The 27,746-nt window shown below is 30.9% G+C and overlaps 2 protein-coding genes across 9 annotated transcripts in view; one reads left to right on the forward strand and one right to left on the reverse strand.

The window, feature by feature from the left end:
* The window catches only part of LOC143069321 (uncharacterized), a 97,769-nt gene extending 94,832 nt beyond the window's left edge, over positions 1-2,937 (reverse strand). For all 8 annotated transcript variants that reach the window (XM_076243897.1, XM_076243896.1, XM_076243894.1 and 5 more), the window contains exon 1: positions 2,813-2,937. The gene's annotated coding sequence lies outside the window, so the exon portion shown is untranslated. The remainder of the gene's footprint in view (positions 1-2,812) is intronic.
* A 196-nt stretch (positions 2,938-3,133) lies between these two features.
* Positions 3,134-27,746, forward strand: part of LOC143069324 (cyclin-dependent kinase inhibitor 3-like) — a 29,690-nt gene continuing 5,077 nt past the window's right edge. The window contains exons 1-8 of the mRNA XM_076243900.1: positions 3,134-3,318; positions 6,251-6,306; positions 7,024-7,068; positions 8,399-8,621; positions 9,422-9,453; positions 10,140-10,243; positions 10,716-14,327; positions 18,308-18,459. Of these exons, the coding sequence (XP_076100015.1) occupies positions 3,206-3,318; positions 6,251-6,306; positions 7,024-7,068; positions 8,399-8,621; positions 9,422-9,453; positions 10,140-10,243; positions 10,716-10,802 (660 nt within the window). The 5' untranslated portion in view covers positions 3,134-3,205 and the 3' untranslated portion in view covers positions 10,803-14,327; positions 18,308-18,459. The remainder of the gene's footprint in view (positions 3,319-6,250; positions 6,307-7,023; positions 7,069-8,398; positions 8,622-9,421; positions 9,454-10,139; positions 10,244-10,715; positions 14,328-18,307; positions 18,460-27,746) is intronic.

The raw sequence follows: 27,746 nt of genomic DNA on the forward strand, positions 1-27,746 counted from the left end.
AACCCATTAGACATTACCGGTATGGCTCATTTGTGGCAACAACAAAACGATTCGTACAGGTTATGTAAAAGGTTAGAGATTTGTAAAGCAAATGTTGACAAATGAAAAGGTTTTTAATGACTTTATCTAGCAAATTGATGCTATGCAACATGCATCTTTCGAGTCTGAATAAAACTGGAAAGGCGATAATTACGATAAGAAATTTTTTTACAGGAAATATTGAGTTTTCACTCTTTAACTATTAAAGTAATATTTTAATTCTATAGTACCCTTACAGCAGAACTCGAGTTATTTGCGATGAAATAATAATAAATGTTTTACGTCTTTAATATTTTGCACTTCTTAAAAAGGCGGATGCTGATTGCGTAAGTCAAAATAAAAGCATGTGTTCGACTTGTTAAACTGTTTTCTTTGTAACTGGATTATTAATCTATTTATTTAATCTAAATTATCATAAGCATTTGCAGAAACTTAGTTGAATAATTTGACAAATCAATCATCGATCTTCAGATAGTATTCTCCTGTCTGATTTGTTGATCTACCTGTACAAGCTCAGGTACAAGTGATTAGTGATCTTAATCCAGATATCCCTTAGGCATTAGAATTAACTGTATTGGATTATAATATAAAAAGCTTAGGTTTATGCAATTACATGCATTTGATTATAATTGCTCAAAAATGGCGTCAAGCTATAAAAACGATAACAGTTTTCAACAATGGGGGAAGACAATTTAACGATGGCGCAAGACATTTGAACGATGGCATCGTTAAACAGGCCATGGAGATCCCTCATAAGGATGAATAGACTATGCACAATCAAATCTTCTACAATCACTTACCAAAAGGTGGTTACCCTTTGTTAAAATGATATTTCTGATTTTGTGATTTACTCTATAACCCTCAGGCTGATGAAATTCTTGAAGGTGTAGTTTTTTGTATCATATCCAGAGAATTGTCTTTTGGAAGCAATTATTTTATTGATATGGTCCAGGAACACAATTATCCTCCTTTGATTTACCGTTGTCTTAGTTCAAATATAGTCCTTTGTGTGGACAGTACAAAAATGTATGTAACTTTGAATTATTTTCATACACCTTCCATATTTATTTCTTTATACTTTATTCGTATATAAAAACAGAAAGCTGGAGGATAAAATTACTAGTATAAGAAAACCGTCCAAATTTGAGAAAATAAAGGGTGGCAGGAAGTTGAAACTTACATAAATGAAGAGATAAATGAAAATAAACAAATTGAGGCCCAATTTATATGGATAGAAGTATGTATGTCGGTTGTGGCAGCAATGAGGCAGCGCATCCATTTTAGGGCTGGCAAATATCCACTTTTTATAATGGACAAGCTTTGACATTCCACAGCCCTAGCAGCTACATGAATATTGATATAACTTCAAAGTAGTAATCAATTTTTTTTACTAAAAAAAGTATTGACATGTTTATTTCACGTTCCATTCCCAATCTGATGCATTTTATTATAAAACCTTGTGCAAGGACAAGTAGCCTACAAATAGCCCTGAAATGGGTCAATATCGCTAATGCGCCTCAAAATGAGGAACTCAAAAGTTGTGTGTAAACAAAAAAATATCCCTGTGTAGTGATATTGGACATGTTTCTTTTTTTAACAAGTGACTAAGCTGAACTATTTGTGTTGATTTGGAAAGTAGAGGAACAAAGAATAAATTTGTAAAAACCATGAGTACTAAATTTTCAAAGAACTTGTTGTGTTAAAAAGGGATTTTTTACCTTGAGACGCCACATAACGAAAGGATTTTCGTGGAATGCTAATCTCACTTGTACCAGGAAAATGTAACCACATATGTGAAAATGTCTCAGCTTCAAAACAAGCTATCACACATATCCAAGTTTACGATATGGACTGAGCTACAGGAAAAGATGCTACCATCACCGCCTATGGAAAATCAATGAAAGATATAGACCAAAATGTCAATTTGACTACTCGTCCGTACACAGGGTGGCACAGACAGAATCTGTGTCCATTCACGTTCGCCCCCTTTCACTTTTGCAACTTCATGTTTACACCTTTTTTTTTGGATTGTCAAGGATTTGTAAAGTTAGACGTTTTGTGTTTAATAATTTTGTAATTGAGTTTAAATAAATCTTAATTATGCTTTTGTCAGTGAACGTATTGCTTTATATTTTTTTTCATTGTTTCACAAAAAAGTAAAATTCTGACTTTTTATTTTTTATTAAAATAAATCTTAATCATGTTTTGGTTAGTAGTGTATTGCTATAAATATTCATTTATTGTTTCAAAATACAGTGACATTCTGTCAACGTTTTTTGTGCTGAATTAATCTTAATCATAATTTGGTTAGTGCATTGTTTTTACTCAAGTGGACCTATGCAGCAAATATGTGTTTTGGGGGCTATCAGATCTGATATGCACAGTGCAAACATGATGTGTATTGGGTGCTAACAGATCTGATATACACAGACACTGCCAATCAGAAAATCATCCAGGACACCTGGAACAGTTAATACATATGTTCCTGGGGACACAGAATCCCAAAAGGGATGACATTTTCAATTATATTGTTTCAGACAAGATCATTTAAACTACAAAGTTTACGTTTTATCTGATTAAATGACACATAACATTGCCACACAATAATGGTACGAGTCAGTAGAAGCGCGAGTACAAATTAAAAATGTACACGAATAATTTAGCCGAGTACGAGTTCGCAAACTTCTGATCTATTTTACAGGTATGTATCAATTGTCAGCTATCACAGGCAATACGAGAAATGTTCAAATCATCATAAACATTTATTTCAAACCTTTTTGAATAGCATTTTCATATCAGAAAATAAGATAACTTCTGGTTGTTTACATCTGTAACCTCCATCTTCCCGTATCTAAGAACAGGTGCTTGACAGGGTAAAACATGCAATCAGTCCCGTATAAAATGAATCGATTCTGAATATATGATTTCCATGAATTTTGAAATAAAGATAAAATGTTAAAACTTTATTTTTTTATATATCTCCAATTACCATTGATGATTTAAATGATTTTTAAGCTAAACTCATTACTTGCGATATATAATTGACCTCGGAAGTTCATGGCTACCTTTTGCCGTTTACAAGCGTCTCACAGACTAAAACACTAAAATGACCTAGAGCGGGAATTTCAAAACAGTTCTAAACCTGTACCTTGTCAAGAATTTTTCTATGTCAAAACTAACAGAAAAAATGAAAGTCAAAGAATCACAAAGTGCGTCAAATTTGGATTCGTCAGACGAAGAACAAGGCGAATTAGATATGTCACCTTTGAAAGTTTCTTGGTATGCAGAATTTCTGTTTTGCCCCCCCCCCCCCACCCAATTAAGGATACCCCTTAAAGTTAAACAGTAACGACAGCTGAGATTAAATAAAAACAATTAAGTATACTTCAATCAGATGAGACTGACGAAAAACATTCATACACCCCAGTTAATGCAGCAAGTTTTTTAAGGTTCATCATAACAAATGGACAAATATGGCCGTATTTTCACCTCAAAAACCACTCTGTGTACAGACTTACATGTGCTGTTTGGAAAGTTTTAATGGCTAGCATCCACTAGATATATAAAAGTAAAATGCATTTTGTGTTTAAGAAAGATATAATCTTTCTTGGTTTTTGATGGGCATTTTTTTCCTTAAACTGCAGAAGGTGCAAAAATAAACAAACACCTGAATTACTTTGATACTGTCCACTCACAGCTGACTCAGATAAACTCTTTAACTCACCTATAGTTATGAAGATACCTCTTCTCCATGTCAATTAAGGACAATCAAAACAATACAAACCGGTTTTTTAACCTGAGGGTGCATCTGTAAGTGATAAATTTGTCCTGGTAAAATATGTCTGGGCGGACAAACATTTCTAGTATAAAAAGTCCATGGTTACAGAATTTACTAGTATATTTAGTCAGATGTTAGTAATATATGTCCCCAGACTAATTTTCCTAGGTAATCATGTCCTTTGAAATCATATATTTAAATTCAATTACATTTAAACCATGGAAATTTAAATATTATGTTTTAGTAATGTTTAAGAGTTGCATAGTTATATTTTTGATAAAATTCATGTCCTCAGACTAATTTTTCTAAGAAATCATATCCATGTTATTAATAGTCCTAAGTTAAAATGTCCATGCCCTTAATTTTAAAAGGTGAATATGAATGTAATATGTCTTAATATTGCTCAAGACAAAACAAAAAAGTTGTGTATCAATCTGTTAAATAAAACTTGTCTCCAGACTAATTTTCCTAGGAGATCATGTCCATGTCATAAATAGTGCTAGGTTAAAATGTCCATGCCCTTAATGTTAAAAGGTGAATATAAATGTAATATGTTTTAATATTGCTAAAGAGTTGTGTATCAATTTTTTAAATAAAATTTATGTCCCCAGACTAATTTTCCTAGGAAATCATGTCTATGTCATTAGTATTCCTAGATAAAAATGTCCAAGTCTTTTATTATAAAAGGAAAATGTTATAAGCAGTGGGAACTCAATATTCATGTTTTAATTAGGTTATAAAGGAAATGTCCTTCATTTTAATTGGAAAAAATAATGAAATTGTAACATTTTTTTCATCTATTTTAAATATATTTTATGATTTAATAAAACTATAAGAAAAATAAGTCTTGGGACAATTTTTCCTAGGAAACCAAGTGCCAGACATAGTTTACTAGCTATGGACTTATTTTCCTAGGAACATTTGTCCTAGGACTTATATTCCTAGTAAAATCATGGACATGGACTGATTAACTAGAAAAAAAAAGTCTGGAGAACAAATTTTGCTACCGGACCAAATTTACTATTACACATCTCAAAGTTGTACCACAACTTAGTTAATTTTCACACCTTTTGCATGAAGGAAAAAAAATGCCCATCAAAATCCAAAAGAGATTTTATTTTTCTGAAACACAAATTGCATTTAACTTTATTATATCTAGTGGATGCCAGGCATTAAAACTTTTCCAGAGATTTTTAAGACTTTTAAAGTCTGTACTCGGAGTAATTTTTGGCATGTAAATACAGCCATATTTGTACTTTTGTTATGATGAACCTTAATTACGAAATTAATAAAAAAATCCTTTTTTTTATCAATGTGACATGATTTTTAGCTGTAAATTTCCCTAGATGCAGAGTGCTGATAGATTTGATGAAATGCGTAACGGTTATATATTTGACATGCATTGATTGCTTTATTGTTTTCTGCGGAATCTTCTGATCATTGTTGACATTTAAAATAATACTTTTTTTTTAAACCAAAGCATCTGTTTGACTTATATATACTTATATCTTAGTTTTAAGACTTTACTCTTATTCATGCAATAAATTCTGCCTGATTTATGATGCAGGCCGTATCCCCATGAAATTTTGTTTTGAAAATAGGAATAAATTTATGAAAACTCAGGTCAATAGGTGGAAATACGGGGAATTGTACTCCTATCAATGCAATTTCGTTAAACCCATTCATTTTAAGATTATCACAAACAACACCGCTAGCAGAATAAAAAAAAGAAATTGATTGGACTAAAAGAATACAAAATGTATGGATGGAATCCGAATTAGGCAAAAAGCGCAATACAAGCATACGTTGAAACTCATGAGCATACAGAAAAGAGTTTGTTAGCATGGATTGAAATTTTTTTATTGAACTTGTTTATTTGTTCGAATAACTTTCACTGTGTTCCAAGTGAAAACTGTCTCTGAAATTCATTGGTTTGTATAGAAATCTGACATACAACCGATGTATTTTCGGAAATATCTTAAAAATAGTAATATTGTTTGTGTTACTTGTACATTATAGTTAAACCATTATTTTCAAGGCTTTAACATAAAATCAATGGTCAGCATACAGATCAATAAAAAAGGCTATACCGGTACATACAATGTACATCTTTATTATTATTGATCAACTTAAAAAATTCATTAAAAGAACAAGTTGCATTTTATCTTAATCTCCGATACATGTATTTATTTTAAGTCAAAAGATTTTGCTGTTATGATTGGTTTACAATATCATTGAAAAGTATACATTTTGCAGGGTTCAATTGGCCTCTTTCAGGAGTTTATTCAGTTGTTTTAGTGGTACATGTATATATATGTAGTGAGAGCTTGATGTCAAAGACATTAAATATATTATTTAGTTAAAATAAATTAAGTAGATGCGTTGTTTCAATGTGTTTTCATTAACATTATCATAGATGTCTGTTTTTTGCAGGTTAGATTTATCTTCATTAGGATGTGATGAACCTGTTGGGATTTGTGCATTGCCAGGTGTGTAAAATAAAAACTTATTTATAAAAAAAGCCCCAAAAATATTTAAATACTACCTACAATACTCTATTAAAAAGTCTTCCATATTTCATAACAAAATATTAATACATTTACATGTACTATCAAAAACAAAAGAGGGAGTATCTAAAATACAAATACCTCTTTCTGTGACTTCATACAGTTTCCAATTTCATGAATTTAGGGCCCACAAGGAGCATATTAGAGAATACAAGTATAAGGTAAAAGAACATTGATTAGCATAGATACATAGAATTTTAGATATGAATCCTCTCCAATTCTAAAAAGCCTGTGCTTTTCTACCAATCAAACAGCCTTTACCCTTAAAGTGATAACAAAGCTTATTATGCTGTATTGTTGAAGATAGTATATTGAATGTTGGTTTATTGTGTAGCTGGGATGTCGTCTCATTGATATATACACCACATATACTTTTTTCAGTTATAACCCTGTACATTGTACATTGTAGATGCACTCAATTCCAATCTTAATTGACAAGTTTTTCTGCTGAAGAGTAGTGGTTTTCTTGTGGCACTCAAACTGTCTTCACAAATAAAATCTGACCATCACTAAATAGCCAGTAGTGCAATGTAGTGCTGAAATAGTTTAACATCAATCAAATAATCCTTTTCTTCATGTTCATTTTAATGTTTATTGTGTGCATATGTTTTCAACTAATTGTTTGTTTTAAAATTTTAGGTTGCAGATTTAAAGACATATGGAGAAGTCTTGAAAATGACATAAGTATGCATAGTGGTGAAATATTAGACTTAAATATTAAAAAAAAATAAACAAAAACTTAAAAAATAAAAATATGGAACATACTGTTTGTCAATGCCACAGGTCTACAAAGCATATGACGAAGGCCAAGACTCCCATATCTCCATAAAAATCATTAAACATATTGAAAGATTGAAATATACATTCTCTGAGGGAACGAAATTTGGCAAATGAAGTCTGAATAATATTATATTTTAATAAATATCAAGTACAGCAAAATTTGTCTTAACAAATGTCTTCAAAATGTGCTACTTTGAGGGGGAAGCAAATTTAATCAGCTAGAAACAAGCATACATTCTTAAAACTAATAAATGAACCCCCAACAATATCTATAATACTAAAATTACGAGGTCCAATTTGTCAGCCGTCATCACGTAAAAACGACGAATCAAAGAATTCAACTTTATATATAACTAATATAGTACAAAGGTGTAGATTAAAAATTACACCACTCCAGGCCCTTTTGTTTTCCACGTAATTAATATTGCCAATAATTAAGAAGTTCCGGGTCGAGTCCGATACCGATACCAATAGTATATTCACCTGTTACCTATTACCTTATCTGTACGTTCCGCATATGACAGGCGCACCACCAAACGGTGTATTCAGGATTAATATGCTATATACACGGGTCATAATCACAGGGTTGACACTACTAAATTGTCAAATTGTTACCTATTGTAGTATTTTAATCAGTAAGACTTTCTAAGATAACAATACGAATACTAAAAATCTGTGACTAAAAATAAGGCGTATAGGTACAGTTTTCAATTTGTAAGCGGGCATGGCGTAAAACAGCGAATCAAAGAATTCAACTTTATTTATAACTAATAAAGGACAATGCTGTTGATTAAAAAATACTCCATTCCAGGACCTTTTGCTTTCTAAATAATTAATATTACCAATAATTGATAAGTTCCAGTTCGACGGGTTCAAACAGAAAGATTTGATAGCAGAGAAAACTTTGTATCTTATAATCGGCATGACTTTATCAGATGACAATACTAATACTAAAATAAGGCTTGCGCATAGTTATATACTTTAATTCAGTCACGGACCCGCGATATCACGGGTGTGTTCTAGTGACAATGTAAAAATATAAAGCCTGCTTCTTAAATTTTAAGCCTGATTTTGATAATAAGTTACCCTCAGCATAAGTTTTTTTAGGAAGACACGAGAAGAAGTTGAAATGTAGTCTTTCAATAAATAGACATTTATTTTCATTTACTGAATTTTCAAGAAAAATGTTTTATAAATGTATTTTTTAATTAAAAGATGCCTCATTATTTTTTAGAATGTCTAGTGTCAGAAGGTGTAAAGGAAGTGTTTTGTTTGTGCAGTAAAGGTGAACTTAACAAGTATAGAGTGCCAAAGTTAATAGGAGAGCTTCAAGAGAATGACATTACTGTACATCATACACCTTTCCCTGATGGACTGGTACCTAGCACTAGCGAGCTGATCAAAATCATTGATGACCTTCATGTTGTACTCATGAATAGAAGAAAAACTATTATACAGTAAGTTAATCATTGATGACCTTCATGTTACACTCATGGATAGAAGAAAAACTGTTATACAGTAAGTTAATCATTGATGACCTTCATGTTACACTCATGGATAGAAGAAAAACTGTTATACAGTAAGTTAATCATTGATGACCTTCATGTTACACTCATGGATAGAAGAAAAACTGTTATACAGTAAGTTAATCATTGATGACCTTCATGTTACACTCATGGATAGAAGAAAAACTGTTATACAGTAAGTTAATCATTGATGACCTTCATGTTACACTCATGGATAGAAGAAAAACTGTTATACAGTAAGTATAGGTTACTTGAACCTTGGTTAAAAAAACAACAACAACAGTACACAAAACACAAGTTCAGTACTATACAGAACTCTTAAAATATAAAACTAAAGACTGATCAACTATAGGTCAACCAAAAAACTGATTAATAAATATGGTCCTTGTCATGTTTGTTCCGCTAAAACATGCCATTAAAAACCAACAAACTGCAGAAATATGTTTTTTTAAACAAAGAAACAGTTAAATGAAAAGAGTACACAAAAAAGTAACCAAAACCAAAATGTAAACATCAATTAAAAACACTTGTTAGATGATAACATCAAAACAACAAACAATAAGATCAATAGAAATCCAAAATTTATCAGGTAGGGGTAATGGGAGGCACTCAAATCAATTAAACATGGTTGGTTGCATTTTGCTCAGAATTTTGTAAGACAAAAAGGTTATACACCTTTATAATTAAAGACAGATTTTTCACAACAATAATACTGTAGTAATTTTTTTTAGCTGTTATGGAGGTCTTGGAAGATCAAGTTTCTGTAAGTACCAAGTTATATACTATTTGTCAACTTTTTTAATTTTAGTTTTGAACACCTGTTATAGACAGTGTTCTTGAATTATAGTTGTCTTATATGAAAAAAGAATAAAATGTTACTTGAAAATCATAAAGGACAGCTTCTTAATCAGGTTGATTTTTATAATGATTCCAAAACAATATTTAAAAGCATTACAGTGTAATTTTGTTAATCTGTTATCTTGTCAATTCAGAAAGTGAATTTCAGACATTGTGATCACAGATAATTAAAAAGACTAGTGTATACTTGTGAAGGTAGTTTTAGTATTTTATTTCATATAATTACATTACATGTATGTTTCAGAAGAATCCCTTATTTTAGTCGGATAACAACGCTTGGGCGTCATACTAAAATTCATCTTCATATCCCAATGAAATTTAAAATTCATGATGACACGTTCTATCACAAAAATGTGCACAGGTTATTTAAAAAAATAAATGATACAAATCGATTTATCATTATCATATCAAAAATATGTATTACATTAAAGTATTGAATGCTTCTTTTAGTAATTTCATAGGATTGTAAAAGTGTTGACTGTGTGCACTTCTGCGCTTCATACAAAATGTATTTCGTCAATGCTTTTACACCCCAATGAATTTACAAAAAGAAGCATTCAATTCTAAGTACATGTGACCCCTTTATTTCAGTGGCTGCAGCATTGATGATGAAACTTGATTCTTCACTAGAAGCAGACAAAGCAATAGAGATAATGAGAGAACTAAGAGGTCCAGCAGCTGTACAATCTGTCAAGGTATGTATTCTATATCCATTCAGCGTTGATTCCTCACTAAAGGCAGACAAAGCATTAAAGATAATGAGGGGAAAAAAAATTAAAATTAACCAAATGTGTACAAAAACTGAGATGCCATAAAAATATATAAATGCATATAAAAACAATCAGCCCCATTTATATTTTCTATTTAATTGCAAACTATACAAAGTATAATTATCAGGTCATTGGAAATTTTGACCCTTTTTATGGATCAAAGTGATTGCAACAAAAAAACAGGTGAAATGTATAAAAGTTGTAGCTTACTGGTAGTCAAACAAACGATACATGTAGAACAAATATCTTTAGTGGTACACTTTACCAATAACATCAACATAATCTAGTACTTAACAAATAATGACAAACTTGTGTGGTTTCATTGTTTTAAGAGTTCTGCATTTCAATATTTAAAACTTGATTTATATGATTATTTATGATTGTTTTATCATTTCAGCAATACAATTGTCTACATGATCTTCGACAACAGATAGCAGATCATGAAGCAAAAATGGACGAATCAAAAAGATCATTATCTAGATGACTTTGTAATATTGATTTATTCTGAGCAAGACTTGTGACTGTTTTAGTTACCTGAAGGTGGTTGAGAAGGTCTATTAGTTGGATGCTGGCTACAACTTCTGTGTCATTAGCCTTTTTATAAGCTCAAGTTCAGTTGTCAGATACTGAGGGACTTTCAATTTAACTGTAACTTGGTGTGAGGGTACATAAATGCCAAAATATCACAAAACATCTGATTTTAGTAGGTCCAAGTCATTTTAGAATTTCAAAATAATTTTTTTTTTAAAGAAAATCCTCATCTTAATCCTAATTTTATATGCCTGTTTATATTGTTTTTCCTTGTTATGGTAATACTGTAATACATGTATATAAATATGTAATTGTTATGAACAGAAAGAGTAAGACAATTATTTTTTTATACTCTATAACTATACAGTTTATGTTTAATGTATTCTTAATTTTTATTGAAAGAAAAAGGTATTCATTTGGTCTCTTGTTTACAGTTGTCTCATTGGCAATCATACCACATCTTCTTATTTTTGTATTCAAATGTAATTATATGTGGAAAAATCTTCAGCTTATATATATTTGATTTAAATAATACCATGTAAATTATTAAAAAAAAATTGATGAGATATATCTTCTAGACTTTATGCATACAATTATTAAAAGGTACAAGGACAGACCAATTATTAAAGTTGTATGGAAATGGGGAATGTGTCAAAGAGACAACAACTCAACCATCATAGAGCAGACAACAGCTGATGTTGATACAATGTATTACCATGCAGCTAAGTTTTTCAATTCACAGATGTAGCATAATCAAAATCTAGCAAAGAGATCTTCTTGTAATCATAGCTAGGGGCTGTCTTGAACTTGCAGTGAGGTGAGAAATGAAAATTGCTCCATGGGAAAGGCCTCATCGACTTTTAGATGAATAATAGCAATACAAGAGCTGTTCCTTTGCCTTTGGTTTCTTCATGATGTACAATGACTTTGTCATGAATTAAACATCATATTCCAACTTTTCTACTACAATTAAGTCAACTGAATGGCTGAAATCTTCTGTAAACTCCTCATAGGAGTTATTGTCCTTAAATGTAATTTTTAGCTTACCTGGCTTGTAGGCACTTGGGATCCGTTGTCCATTGTCATCCGTCACTAACTTTTACATAAATCTTCTCCCCAGCCACTGAATTGGTAATTTTAAGGAAATTTTGCCGTTTTGGGTTATTATCTTGAATTTTATTATAGATAAAGATAAACTGTTACCATAAATGATGTTCATTTTGGTAAGATCTACAAATAAGTAGATCAGTTGACCCCTTAAGGAGTAATTGCCCTTTATTGTCAATTTTTAACAATTTTTCGTAAAATGATACAAAAATCTACTCCTCTGAAACTACTGAGACAAATTTATCCAAACATGTCCACAATCATCATTGGGGTATCTAATTTATAAAATGTGTCCGGTGACCGGGCCAACCAACCAAGATGGCCACCATGGCTAAAAATAGAACATAGGGGTAAAATGTAGATTTTGGCTTCTATCTCTGAAACCAAAGCATTTAGAGCAAATCAGGACAATATTTATCTGCCATGAAATTTTTGGATGAATCAGACAACCTGTTGTTGGGTTGCTACCCCTGAATTGGTAATTTTAAGAAAATTTTGCAGATTTTGGTTATTATCTTCAATATTATTATAGATAGAGATGATCTGTAAACAGCAATAATGTACAGCAAAGTAAGACCTACAAATAGGTCAACATGACCAAAATGGTCAATTGACCCTTATGGAGTTATTGCCCTTTACAGTCAATTTTTTACAATTTTCATATATTTTGGTAAATTTTTACAAAATGTGTAACTACTGGGCCAAGTTCATTATAGATAGAGATAATTGTAAGCAGCAAGAATGTTCAGTAAAGTAAGATCTACAAACACATCACCATCACCAAAACACAATTTTGTTATGAATCCATATGTGTCCTTTGTTTAATATGCACATAGACCAAGGTGAGCGACACAGGCTCTTTAGAGCCTATAGTTTTCTCATGTTGACGAAGTCCAACCAGCGAGACTTATAGTCTCTCATCAACAAAGTCCAAATGGACAGACTTCGGTATATTGTTTCTGGCAGCAATGTTGTCAAGAATGTATCAACTTGTGAATATGTCACTTTATAGGGAACCATTAGTGGTAGGTCAATGATATTTGGTATCCATTTGTACAAGCATTGGCACATCTCATTTCTAATTAAATGGAAATTATTTAGATCTGTCCTCAGTCATGGTCTTTTGACTTTGAAACCTTTGCTTAGTATTAAATTTTTATTAGGTCAGTTTAAGTGAAACCATTATTGGTAGGTCAATAGTATTTTGTATGCAGATGTATCACCATTAGCACATTTCATTTCTGTGGAGATTATTTCCCCCACCCCCTCAGTCGTGGTAAATTGACTTTGACTGATTTCCATAGCTTACATGTCAAAGTGTGTGATTAGGTCAGTAAAGGGAACCACTAAGCATTGGAATGTATGCATGTTTAGATATTGTCATTTTAATTTTAAGATTTGCATTATACTATCAAAATTAAAGTTAATTATGTTTATAAAATTGAGAATGAAAATGGGAAATATGTCAATGAGACAGCACTTCACCAAATTGCAGACAACATTATTATAACTTTTTATAACTTGTTCCTTTAAATCTTGAATAGAAACAGAAGAAGAAGTTTGAATTGCCAAATTGGTCAGGAATATAACATCTACAAATGGTCAACATGATTGAAATGTCAATTCAAATAACATTTTAAAGGATTCTTTTTCATTTTTGCAGATTATTTATAAAACTAGAATGGATAGTTCCATTCAGAAACTGCAATAAAAGTTGTTTTGAACCACTAGTTTCCATTCAACCTTAACATTACACTCATATATTCTAGTATCAGACCTGTACAGACTATAGCTGTTTGGTATGACAATCTAAAAACTACTATATTCAATTGTCTATTTTGCAATTTTCACCATTGATTTATGGGCTAGTACCACTCTCAGCTTTAGACTACCTGTAAACATGATGTCCTCGCACTGAGTTTCATGGGTTTGAAGTCTCTGCAAAGATATGAGGTCAGATATAACTTAATTTTTCACTCGAATGAAATCAAAGAGAAAAAATTAAATTGAGTACAGAAAAGGTAATCTTTTATTTCACTCCATGATTGGTTTACAGGTTGTAGATGAAAATGGTATTGTAATCTTCACATAAGTACAGTTGTGTGGATTAAGAAAGACAACTATGACATAAATGTATTGTATAATGGGAGATAACTCTACTTGGCTTACTTAATAACATATTTTTTGTGTAAAATTGTTCCCCTTTGTTTACTTCCTCTTTGAAAACAAGGTTGTTGTGAGAATGTTTTTATGTAACAGGTGAAAAAGCTAGGCCATGTCTACAGCTGCAAAAGTAACATTAGCAACATCTATAGTTGCAACTGTAGGAATAATCTCTTTTGTGCATTATAAACAGAAAAATGACCAAATGGTAATTAAATACATAATGTGAATGTTAGGTTTATTATACATCATTGCATGACAATACAGTATGAAGATGGTTCATGTCAAAATTATATTTTGACAAACTTTGTAACCCTTTGTTTCTAAAATAAAGAATGATTATGATTATTGCTATTATATATGAGTTCATTTTCCTCCAGTTCAACTGGAAACTGTCTATAAACATTAAAATTTACAACTTGCTTCACTTGTGACATTGGTTGCTTTTGTTGAATACCTGGAGACATAAAGGTAGTCTAACTGGTTGAGTAAGATTTTAAAGGATCCTCTTCTGCTCAATCATTAACAGCCTTTAGATCCAGAGATTAAGGGTTCAAATCTTGCTGGTACCATCCAGGTAGTTTCACAATACTTTTCTAACAGTCTAATACATAAAGATAAAAGTGGGGATGTAATTTTTATGTTGACATTCTTTGGAAAGGCTTTTGCTGAATCTTTTGACTTCACCAGCTAATTTTGAAAAATGTATTGTCTTGAAGATTATATAAATTTTAGGATTGAGTATATAATAAACCTGAATGAGTAAGCTAACATTAAGACCACACAACTAATGCTAACTTTAAAACAAAATTAGACCACATCAGTTGTAGATAATTATATACAAAATATAAATAAGAAGATGTGATTTGGGGACCAAAAAGACAACTCTCCATCTATAAGACCAATTAAAAGTCTGTTACAAATAGCAGTTTTAAGCCATGTTTTTTTTTAAAAACAGCTATGATAATTAATTATTGACCTACAAGCACAGGCACTTCCCTCTAAAAAATCATATTTTCCTTAATATTACACAAGGTACTTAACTTGCATTTATTTAAAATGTCACCTGGTAGCGAAATTCCCTTATATTTTAGATTTCTTAGTTGATATTAACCTCACTAAAACTAAAATAACTGTTTCTTGACATCTTCTAATTTTTTACATAATGATAAATTCTATTCAGACAAAATACTATTAGTCTTTTTGGAAATACATTTTATAATTAATCGTTTACTGCGAGTCTTTTATTTCCAATCTGGTTTGGATGAAAGACATGAAATAAAATTTGTTTGAATTCTTTCATCTGAAGATTTGGTTATACATGTACTTCAAAACAAAAGAAACCTCTAGAAAATATCAGTATAGTTTACAAAAGAAAGGGAAAAAATGATCAAGAGTTATCTCCCATAGGCCTTGGTCTATGAATTGATAAAGAAGCAAAATTTCTAAAGGTCACTGTGGCTTCCAAAATGACTTAATGTTTTGTCAATGACATTGTTTATAATTATATTACTTTGTTTAAATGTGTATTTATGATAAAAGTGATGTTTTTTTTTTTCATTTTCTATTCTTAATTCTCCAATTTTAGATGGTGACATGTCATTCCCTTTTCACCAAGTTATGGTGTTTATATATCTCAATTTGTTTGATTCACTCTTATATGTGACAAAGTATTTGATTTTAACGAAAGAATCACTATTACTGAAAAATTATAACACCAGGGTTTTTGATATTACAATCATTTACTAAATTTAATCAACGTTACAAAGACATCATTCGTAAATATAAATCAATATGCAGACATTTTAAACATTCAAGTATTTCATATTTTATCTTATGGTAATATTCTAAACAAAGCACACACCCCATATGGAATTTACTGACCCCATATATACCGTATTAGGTCACTAGCACACTATGTAACGAATTTATCTTACTGACTATCTTAGCGTGTGAAATTTAGACCTATCAAAATGAACAAGTCTTCAATACTGTTACCATTAAGAAACTACTTCCATTGATCTTACGAAAACAGATACCAACAAACAATAACAACTTGTTAGGTTTTAATGTGTTTAATGAATTTATTTCAATCTTAATCATCAATTTCTTCGTCTGTTGAAACCTTTACGTTTTTTTCTCAGTATCGTTTTGTTTTTATAAAGGGACGTAACACCACTACTAACCTTGTATGAAATAAGCCCCGCCTCCCTACTACCTTATATGGAATATAAAGGGACGTAACACCACTACTAACCGTGTATGAGATAAGCCCTGCCTCCCTACTAACCTAATATCAAATATACACGGTCTCCACGAGGGCGCTTTTAACCAATCACATTCCTAGAAATGTATAGGAGGTAAGATAAACACATGTATTCTAAAACCAGTTGTTGGCATGATACAGGTTTAATATGTTTTCTCAAATATTTTATGATGATTTTTACTGAACCCACAATGGGATGGATTGTGCTTGATTTTCATATGTAATGACATAATCTTTCAATGAGCATAATTGAGCTCTGGAGCTGGCATGTCATTAAATGCTAGTTAATTTATGTATCATTGTTGTTTTGCTTAGTTTCTTTTGTTTCCTATCTGACATCAGACTAGGTGAGTTATACTGTGCCTATTGTTGTGTGTTTATTTATTCTACATTGGCTAGAGTTATAGGGCCAGGGTTGAGATCTCACAAAACATGTGTAACCCTGCCACATTTTTGTGCCTGTCTCTATTCAGGAGAATCTGGCCTTTATAAGTCTTGTATGTGTTTTAATTTTAGTAAATTTATATGTTATGGAGTTAGGTGTGACGTCCATTTTTATTGAACTAGTACACATTTTTTTAGGGACTGACCAGCTGAAGACCGCCTCAGGTTTGGGAAGTCTCTTGATGTGTTGCAGACCCATTGGTGGCCTTCTGTTGTTTTCTGCTCTTTGGTTGGTTTGTCTCTGAAAAATTCGCCAATTCCATTTCTGTTCTCAATTTTATTTTATACATGTTTTATTTGAATGTACGTAATCATTCTAGTTATTTACTGTTATTTTATAATTCATTTGATTATATAACTCAAATGTTGGGCACCATGATTGGTTGCTGAAATATCTTGTACCTTGTACCTTAGAGCTATAAAGGCACTTTTAAGGATAGGGATTAAATAAAAAAATTCCATAAAAACAGATTATTGTTTTGTATTTAACATGTTCAATGTTTAAAAAAAAATCATAATCAAACATTATTGCAAATTGTTAGTTGAAAGCCTAAGATGGACAGAATTACTGAACATTGAGAGACTTCTTTCCTCAGGAATGTCAGAAGCATAATTATTATTATGATGACCAAATTTAGCGTCAATCATTACCGTATGTTGTGTATAGTCCACATCTTTTTATTTTTTTTCAAATATAGTTTTTTCTTTATTATTACTTATTCAAGATGTAATTTTATTTGATCATACATTTTATTTCATTCAGTTATTTTTTTTTTTTATATATATATCTTTTTACTTCGAAATTGAATATTTAAAACAGGATCAATGAAAAAATCTAAGAGAATTTAAGAGTTTTAAGCTTTTAATTACAGCTAAATAATTTAGATAAATTTTTGATCTATTTGATCTCTTTTATTTTTTTGTTCCATAATATTCCAATTACTTCTTGAACAGTGCATTAGCTTAGCTATGCTTAGAAAAATGTTGATTTTAAAAGTGATCTTTGATCAATATCTTCTATTTAATTAATAAATATTAATATCAGGATAAAAGCTGTACCACTGTGGCACATTTGTATTTCATTATTTATGACTTTATAAATTATTTGATGAAACAAAAAATATTACAAAAAAATTTGACTGACTATTTTCTATTTTTCTATTTTAATCTTACAAAAGACATAAATGGAGATTTTTAAATACATGGAATAATAGGTCCCTAACAAAGGATTTTTATTGTGAGGTAGATTTTAATCTTTTTTAAATAATTTTTTTTCCACAATTTTGGGGTGAAAAGGGGTGTAGACTATACATTACTGTAGACTATACGTAGTGGAAAACAGTACAAGGTTATTGTATGATTTTAATCTATTTTTACATTATTTTCAAAACCAAAGAAGAAGCAGTTGAGGGAAACAGGCTCTTGGGAGCCTCTAGTATGTAGTAATTTAAACAAAACATTTATTGATATTAAAACAGGTTATGAGAGAAGGGGTATTGAGAGACATGGAAAGGCAAGACAAAAAAGCCCAGAACTTAATGGAATTAAATAGGCAGAAAGCAATGACAAAAGCTTTACTTCAACAGAGGGAACAAGAGGAACAACATCTGAAGCATGAAAGTAGTTAAAGGTTTGTATTATTAGTATTGAAATAAATATTCATTTTTTTTTAAATTGGAGTCTTAGATGTGCTGTTTCAGACAGTGGTGTCACTAGCAGCATTATTTAACAATGCATTAGTTTGTGGTTGGGCAAGTTTAAGGGGAACCACCAGTGGTAGGTCAATGATATGTAGTAAACAGTTTGCTTTATTAGCCTTAGCACATCACATATCCTTGGAGAATATTTAGTCCCAAGCCCTCTGTCATGGTCTATTGACTGTGCAACTGCTTAGTTTACATTTGTGATTAGGGCAGTTAAAAATGAACCATTAGTGGTAAGTTTATAATATCTGGTATGTCACAGTGTAAGGTAACCAATAAAAACACTTTTTATTAGCAAAGTCTTTATACCAACCCTGTAATGTATGCCCATTTAAGGGGATAGACCTGTTGTATGGGAGACAACTCTTACAAATGTATTGGAATTCATTAGGAGTTTTAACCTAGCAGTTCTTGAAATTGTGACCAAGCATTTAAACTGTTTACATCTGTCTATGAAAATGATGCAGCATTGTCTAAACAAATTATACTCTACCAGGAATTACTTTTTTTAAGATTTAAAAATCAAAACCTGAAAAAGAAGAAAAATAATAGATACTGTTACTGTATACATGAAATACATCTTAAAATTATATGTACTGAGGAGTTTTGGAAAAGATTCTGGACATCATTGAAATAAAATCTTTGACGGATTTAGATACATTAAGGATGTACTTAGGTGAGGTTAAGTAAAAATTAATAAATTAAGAAACTAAAATTGATACTATAAGCTGGTAGAGCATCAATTAAGGATAAAGATAAGCTAAAAATATTGATAGGTCATGGACCTCCTTTTCGAGATATTTGAGGTTTAAAATATGGCGGGAAAAGGCTGACTTGGACTTTTACCTTATATTTGCATTGGTATTATTTAGGTCTCAAATCAAAAGAAAGAAAATCAAGAATCTTCTAAAATTTTGGTATATGACCTTTCATGAGCTGTTAAGTCTTGTATGAAAAAATAAATGGGTGTTATGGGGCAAAATATTTTACATTGTATTGTATGGGAAACACCAAGGAGTCCGAACATTTGATACAAATTCCAAAACCTCACCTTAGTACATCCTTAAACTAGCAAAAATGAGTTGAATTTATAACAGCTTATTGTTTAAATGCTTAGCAATAGGCTGTTCTTACTGCACCTCTTTGGTTTCCAAATACAATGTTCTAGGAGATCTAATTTGACCAACCATTATAGTACAATCTTATTCTAACAAATAGCATACCTTTGATAGCACAAAGATAGTACATAGAAAGTGAAAAACTGTCTGTTTTTATGGAGGTATATACATTAAATATAGCATTTTTTATAACTTAAATGACATGCTTTTTTGGGGAAGTAATCGAAGTTCAAACTTTTTGATTGAAATTGGATGACAATGTCATGGATCATAATATACAGGTCTATTTCAAATTTTTTCCCCATAGAAAATTTACCTGAAAATTTAGATGTTTGGTTTCCAGGTGATGTGGTTAGTACCTGTACTGTTCAACAAAATCTTTGTAACACTGGTTACAGGTCAAATTCAATTTGAAATTTTGGTAATAACTTTAAAAGAGATTTTTTTCAGCAAGCAAGGGTAGATCACTACATATCACTTAACTCAAGATTTTCAATAATTTGTAATACATGTATTTGTGTTTCCTTAATGTTAATTTATTTTGGTTATATAGTATACAGTAGTGGACATCATAGAAGTTGGTTCCAGTTAAACTACAGAAAATGTCTTGATGCCACGGAATAACAGTGATTGTTGTACGTGTATAACATCAATATTTAAAGTGTTAAAAATTCTCTTGTCAAATGTCACAAGCTTCCAAAATAGTGATAAAAAACTATAAAAAAAAGTAATGACTTCCTATATTTATATATCAAATTTGTGTAGTGAAATTAATGCCTGGTTTTGGCCAAAGAAAATAAAGTTATAAAGAGCTATTCCAAACTTGCACTCAATGTTTGGAAACACATAAAATCAAGAAAATATAACAGTTATGATATAGTTACATTTATGTCATTATAAGTTATGTGCTGTTTTTATCAAACGAAGAAAACAGCTCAGTTTATGCAGTTCCCCATCCTCATTTCCCTACTGGAAAATTGTGCACAGCCAAGAAACAACAGAATAATTTTGGATTATGAAAATTTTATTTTGGCTATTTACAAAATCTCACCTAATATTAAGTTGCTTCTTTTGTGCCCATAGACTTTTCCAATCCTAATTATACTTAGAAGTTGATATATAACCAGGAAAATGATAAACATTTTGTAAGTATAGGACAAATTTTATAACATTTAAATGTTAATTTTAATTTGCACCAATAATCTGTCCAAATAAGAGCATCATTCTCCTTTGTGAGAATTTTTACAATTGAAGAGGGAACAGGGAAATAGGTGTTTTTATTGCATGACAAAATTCTATTGTTAGTCTGGCAATGACAAAGAGATAAAAAATAAGTTTGACCAATTTAGATTTCCGTATAAATACTTCTCTTTTCCCTATTATATTTTAGCCTCTTCTGATGACATCACCTGTGGTTGTTGATCTTGATAAGGCTTATGTACAAGTGCCCTTTGAAGTGTTTTCTCATGTTATTTATATATTGTATGTTTATATGCATATAGGGCACTTATATAAAATAATTGACCTACATGCTTCTTAACAATACTTATTATGTTTTAACCAGCCAAGTCATAAAATTTATATCCGACATGAAAATCCCAAACTGACATTTTCAATTTTATGACATCAAGGTAGAACCATTAATCTGGTCAAATTGTTATGTGTTTTTTTTAAATAAAATTATCAAGGCAAGAAAACAATTTGATCAATGTTAAGTAGTTCATTCAAGGTGATTAAATAATTGTGTGTAAGGGACATAACTAGGTACTATATGGATTACCAGATGTAGATGAATGACAGCTCAGCATTATGACTGTCATAAATTTTACCACCCCTTATTTTCTTCATAAAAGTGCATAATTATGATGTCATGATGACATCATTGGTGTTGTGTACTAATGATGACCAGTAGATAATGTTTTTATGCCCCATTTATTGGCATTATGTTTTCTGGTCTGTGCATCCGTTTGTCCGTCCGCTCGTCCCGCTTCAGGTTAAAGTTTTGGTCAAGGTAGTTTTTGATGAAGTTGAAGTCCAATCAACTTGAAACTTAGTACACATGTTCCCTGTGATATGATCTTTCTAATTTAAATGCCAAATTAGAGATTTTACCACAATTTCACAGTCCACTGAACATAGAAAATGATAGTGCAGATTGGGCATCTGTGTACTATGGACACATTCTTGGTTTATTTGTCAGATAATTTTACATACCTTGTCTTTTACAATTATAATTGAATGTTAATAGCCTGGATTTATAGGGCTAATATTGATCCTTTGTGAACTTTCTCCTTTGTACAATAAGATAATAATCATCTCCTTCTGGATAAGTTTGGTTTGTTCTGTTAGATCCTTTTTCATGTGACTATTGTTTAATGTTTTAGATTCCATAAAAGTTAAGCTTTAAGCACCAATGAAGTAATATTTAATGGTTCTCAAAATTCAGATGCGATGCAGAGGCAGATCCAGCCATTTTCAAAAGGGGGTTCCCAACCCAAGATAAAGTGGGGGTTCAAACTATATATCTCCATTCAAATGTATTGATCGTCCAAATAAAAAGGGGGTTCCCAACCAATAAAGCGGGGTTCAAACTATATATCTCCATTCAAATGTATTGATCGTCCAAATAAAAAGGGGGTTCCAACAATTGGAACCCCCTCTGGATCAGCCACTATGATGTATCAAATGGTACAGTTTTAATGTTAGTCATTTTATCTTTTTTAACAATTGGCTTTTCAGAATTTTAATGTTTGACTTTATTGTCATATATTACCTTACTACCATTATACTTGGTAGACCTGATACTTATGTGGTCAGACAGTGTGAATGACAGAGGGTTTTATTCTTATTCTCTATTCTAATGTTAAGTCAATCAATAGGATTTGATAAGAAATAATCTTCATGCTATCTTAATTGTTGGTCCATTGATCTTCTGTCATAGTTTGATAAATTGCAACAATCAGTTACTTCATCTATCTTTAACAGAAATTATCTTTATGCTATTAGCTGCTCTTTATTGTAGTGGTCTAAGGTCATGAAGAATTTGACAGTACACGTAAATAAAAACTTCTAAAACCAACTCTAAATAAGGATTTTTTTTATAAAAGCTTTCCTAACCTTCAAGTATTAAATATTTCCTGTGACTTTGTAAAAGTGTTTATTTTTTCCTATGATTCATAAATTAACAAGGAAATTAACTTGAACCTCAGCCACCAGGATCAAGGATATTATTTATGTACGCATTTCTATTTTCATAATTAACTTAAATGTATAGCTTAATCTCCCATGAAATAAACAAAAGCTGTCAATTTAATGAAGGTAATTTAAACCTTTGAAATTAATAGTGTTAAAAAAAAAATACAAAATATTTGTTATGACTTTTGAATACCACAAAACAATACTCCTAAAAATGTTTGTATGTTATATGGTAAACTATTTATTTCATATAACTTGATTCAACAACAAAATATATCAATAAAATGAGATTTGGATTATACTTCAAGGAAAAGGCAACCTAACAACACAAAAAACCACAACAAGTAGAAGAGATCAATATAGTCTTAAACAATGCATATTGAGTGACTGTGCAATATGTCAATCACTATATTGTTCCGACTATCAAAGATCTCACATCAACACAAACTTTCCCAAAATGACAAATTTTAGACACAGTAAGATTGAACATAAGACTACCACTGAATAGATCTCTTACTTATAGGAAATGAACATAAACCGTTTTAAATTGTTTTACTGGATCTTTTCACTCACATCTTTGACCTGTAATTTAGAGTTGTTGAAATCATGGAAAAAGAATCAATTCCACAAGATTGAAAAATAAGAATAAAATTAGTCTGTATGAAATGAGTGAGGCATAGGCATTACAATCCAGAGGAGGCTTAAACTATTTGTATAAAGATTTATATTTTATAGGATAGAAGACCTGGATTGTTCATACTTTGGATAAAGATGCCCAAGTTTCTGTCTCTCATATGTCCATGATCCTTGACCTTTTTTTTTATGGTTAAGGAACAGCTTTAAAAAATGTAGTTTATGACATGTGTTAAGTTTGTATCAGATAATATTAGCAGTAGGTCAACTATATTTTGGTGTATGGAATGATTGTCACACTGGGAGGTTTCATCTGATCTTGACCACATTTTCATAAATTTGTGTTAGGGTTAAGTTTGCATGTTTTGGTCTGGTTTTTTTTCAAATTCTATAAGCAAATAGTCATCATTACAATATTTGGTGTATGTATAATTATTAGTTTTATATGTCTTTCTGGCTTAATTTTCCTGTCCATGTCTTCTCTAAACTATTAGCAATAGACAGAGGCAGATTAAGGGTGGGAATTGCCCCCCCCCCCCCCCACCTTTGTGGGAAGAACTTGGTTGATTATATAAGGAATGACTGGACTGGGCCCCCTAAGGCAGTCAGTGGGACCCCTCTTATGAAAAATATCTGGATCTATCACTGATAGGTCAGCTACATTTGGTGCATAGAATGTTTGTAATGTTTTGCAACATATTTAGTGTATGGAATGATTGTTAGATATACATGTCTGTCTGGAAGCATTTATCTGACCTTCATAATAATACATCACTGTCATCATTGATAGTGTTTAGCTTATGTGATACATGTAGTAAAACCTTAATCTTAAAGACTTTCAAGTTAAAAAATCAATCATGGTCAGTATAATCAGACAAGACATTTCAGTGTGTGCACTCTTTTTTCCTTGAATTTGTCTCTTGTTTTCATTTTCTTTGGCCTGACATATGTTACAGTTTCTATCAATCATTTAGACTGACATTGATGATAGAAGTGGCTTTAACCTTAAGAAATGAAAATTGATACTGCTATCACTGTCCTTTTACAAGGTTGAAAGTGAATGTTTATCTTTTCTCTATCATTAGTGAACAGGTAACACAAAGCATTCACTTAATTCCATAGAAATTCCTGGGTTGGCAAGACACCTAAGTTACAATTATGTACAAGTTATGTATCAGATAATGTAACTGAAGGAGATCAGACTTTTAAGTATTTTAGAGTGTTTTAAGGGGGGCATAAGAATGCCTGAAGTTGCAAAAAAATGGCCTTTACAGTGTGTGTGATAGTTGATTTTCTTTTGTTCAGACTGGGATATGTAGATTTACCCTAATCCATCAGGACCCATAGTTCTGAAGTGGATTTAGGTAAAGTTGTGTTTTTAGATAAATTTCTTATGATCCCTCAATGATACACTTATTAGTGACATTTCATTATTATATGTTCTCTATTCACTATTCAGTACAATACAATTTGTGTGATAATTTGGTCACTGTGACATACAATCCACCTTACAAGAGATGACTTAAAACATGACATACCATATCCGTATCCATTTTCTACTTAAGTTTCTTTTAAAAATAAATTAAAATTGAGAATGGAAATGGGGAATGCGTCAAAGAGACAACAACCCGACTATAGAACAGACAACAGCAGAAGGTCACCAACAGGTCTTCAATGCAGCGAGAAATTCCAGCACCCTGAGGCATCCTTCAGCTGGCCCCTAAACAAATCTATATACTAGTTCAGTGATAATGAACGCCATACTAAACTCCAAATTGTACACAAGAGACTAAATTAAAAATAATTAGTGTTGTCAACGGTTAATCGGTTAACCGGTTAACCGTTCGAACGACCGAATACGGAATACCAATAACGCTAACCGGTTAACCGGACTTTTTTCAATTTTAATAGATTTGATATAAATTTGTATTGAAATCATTAAATATTTATGTTGTCTTTAAAAATTGTCGTCGTGTTAATTAATTTGACAGATCAATTGTCCAGTATATTGATTGCTATTGTTAATCCAAAAATATAAAATTAATTAGCACTTGTCTCTCAGCTCGGGGCAATTTATTAAGGAAACATAATTAGTTACATGTTTTTTTAACAGTAACTTTAAATCAGTAATACGATTAAATTTTACGATTTACTTCATTATTTCAATTTTGATCTAATATTGTGTAGACCTACATCTGAATGTGCAATCTCCGTCGTGCAAGTCTTTGTCATATTTTAAACGAAAAGCTAACTCAAAAACTATTAAAAAAACAAACCAACGTGAATGTAATCAATATATACTTAATGGATGGATAAATCAATTAAAATTAAAATACTTCCCATTATTTTCGGAAACAACGAGTGAAAATGAAAGAATCATCGGTTTCAGACATATTCAAATCTACGAGATCACGATTTTTTTTTAAATTTTTTAATCTGAAGTTAGTACAAACGCCATAGTTGATACTGTGTAAATTGATTAAAAATCAAACCTAGCCAGGAATCTTCACAGACAAGCCTTATAATACCAACGGAAAAACTTCAATTCATGGTATCATAAAAACGTAAATGTATGACTTGAATGGAAGGTATTCACATTGACACTCATACCACATCTTCTTACATCTATGTGTAGGGTACTATTGAAAAAACTTTCAAACATCAACTTTAACTACCGGTTAACCGGTTAATCGGTTGAACAATTATCCAAGTAACCGGTTAGGCAAAAGTGTACGATTTGACAACACTAAAAATAATACAAGACTAACAAAGGCCAGACTTGGGACAGGCGCAAAAATGTGACGGGGTTAAACACGTTTATGAGATCTCAACCCTCCCCCTATACCTCTAGCTATACTTTATTTAATTGATTATGAAACAATTGTTTACAATCAAACCCACTCAAATGTGTATTCATTTTCTTGAAAACTGTTAACTTAAAAAAAAATCTTTATGAGTGGAGCAGCTTGATTCAAGTAACTCTCTCACTTAATTCCACTTGATCACTTTTGATTTCAATAGCTACAGGATTTTAAACAGAATCTCTTTTCTTAATAATCAGACAACCTACAAGAAAATACCTTGACAAATGAAGGAACTAATGTAAACATTTCTAGAAAAGATTCATTTTCATAAGATTATGGTAAATATAATGTTATGTTTACAGTTCAAATCATATACATGTATTGTTTGGTGTAATGATGTCAGCATTATGGGATCTCTAGTAGGATATCAAAAGGTTGCTTTTAAAAACTGCCTCAAGTCACCAATTCACTTTAACCAAACTACAGTTTTAAACTAATCTGATTCTTGGTTTTGAATTTCTTTTTAAATTACAGATCTTTTTGACTTGATTGCAGGTTACAAGGTTGCCCACTAAACACTCCTAAGTAGCAGGTCTGGAATGGCCATGTTTGAGCCATTTATTATCTTGTTCAAAGACAATTGCATATATTCCATCAAAATCAGAAAAGTTACTTCACGGTACAAATTGCACAAGTACACGATTTTTACCCTTTTTGCAATTAAAGCAACAGAAATTTTAAAACATGAGCAATTAGAATATGTCACATGCATGCTTAATAAATAGCTTTAAACAATTTTGTTTAGAAATAAACAAAAACATCAGTTATTTGATTTTAGTATAGTATTTCTGATTATAGTAATTTTGCATTGTTTGGAAGTCTGAAATTAAAGTATAGTTTATTTTTCTGAACACTAATTTGATTGTTTATAGCAAAAGAACATATACATAAAGTTTTGGCATTCATTTAGGGTATCTTTTTTTTAAGCTGTTACTTTTTTGTCTTATTTACAAACAGTAAACAGTTACAAATGATGATGTTTTGTGTATACACCTAGGATTTGCTGATATAAACAGTTGTTGTTACAAACAACATTCTGATGAGCCAGAAATTCTATAATTAGGCTGAGGAATTTATAGATATAATTACTGACTCAGCTTTATACAAACCATAATGCTTTCCACTTGGTAGTGGTTTTACTTTGAGTGTTTTTGTTGTTATAATTGGAGATCATTCAGTAGAAATTATATAAAACAAAAACAATAAGGTCTTTCCTCACCTAGAGGAAAGACCTTAATAATCACTTATTCTGTAGGTGGTTTGTTTTCATCCAATCTGTTTGGTTTTTAATTATATACCTTCTATTTTTTAAGAAAAAATGTCAAATTACTGGGACTACTATTTGATCTGTTTTTAAAAAATGATTTTTTGAGGATTGACTATTCTTTATATTTTTGTTGTCCA

The sequence above is a fragment of the Mytilus galloprovincialis genome, chromosome 3 (assembly GCF_965363235.1).
Source record: "Mytilus galloprovincialis chromosome 3, xbMytGall1.hap1.1, whole genome shotgun sequence".
Lineage (NCBI taxonomy): Eukaryota > Metazoa > Mollusca > Bivalvia > Mytilida > Mytilidae > Mytilus > Mytilus galloprovincialis.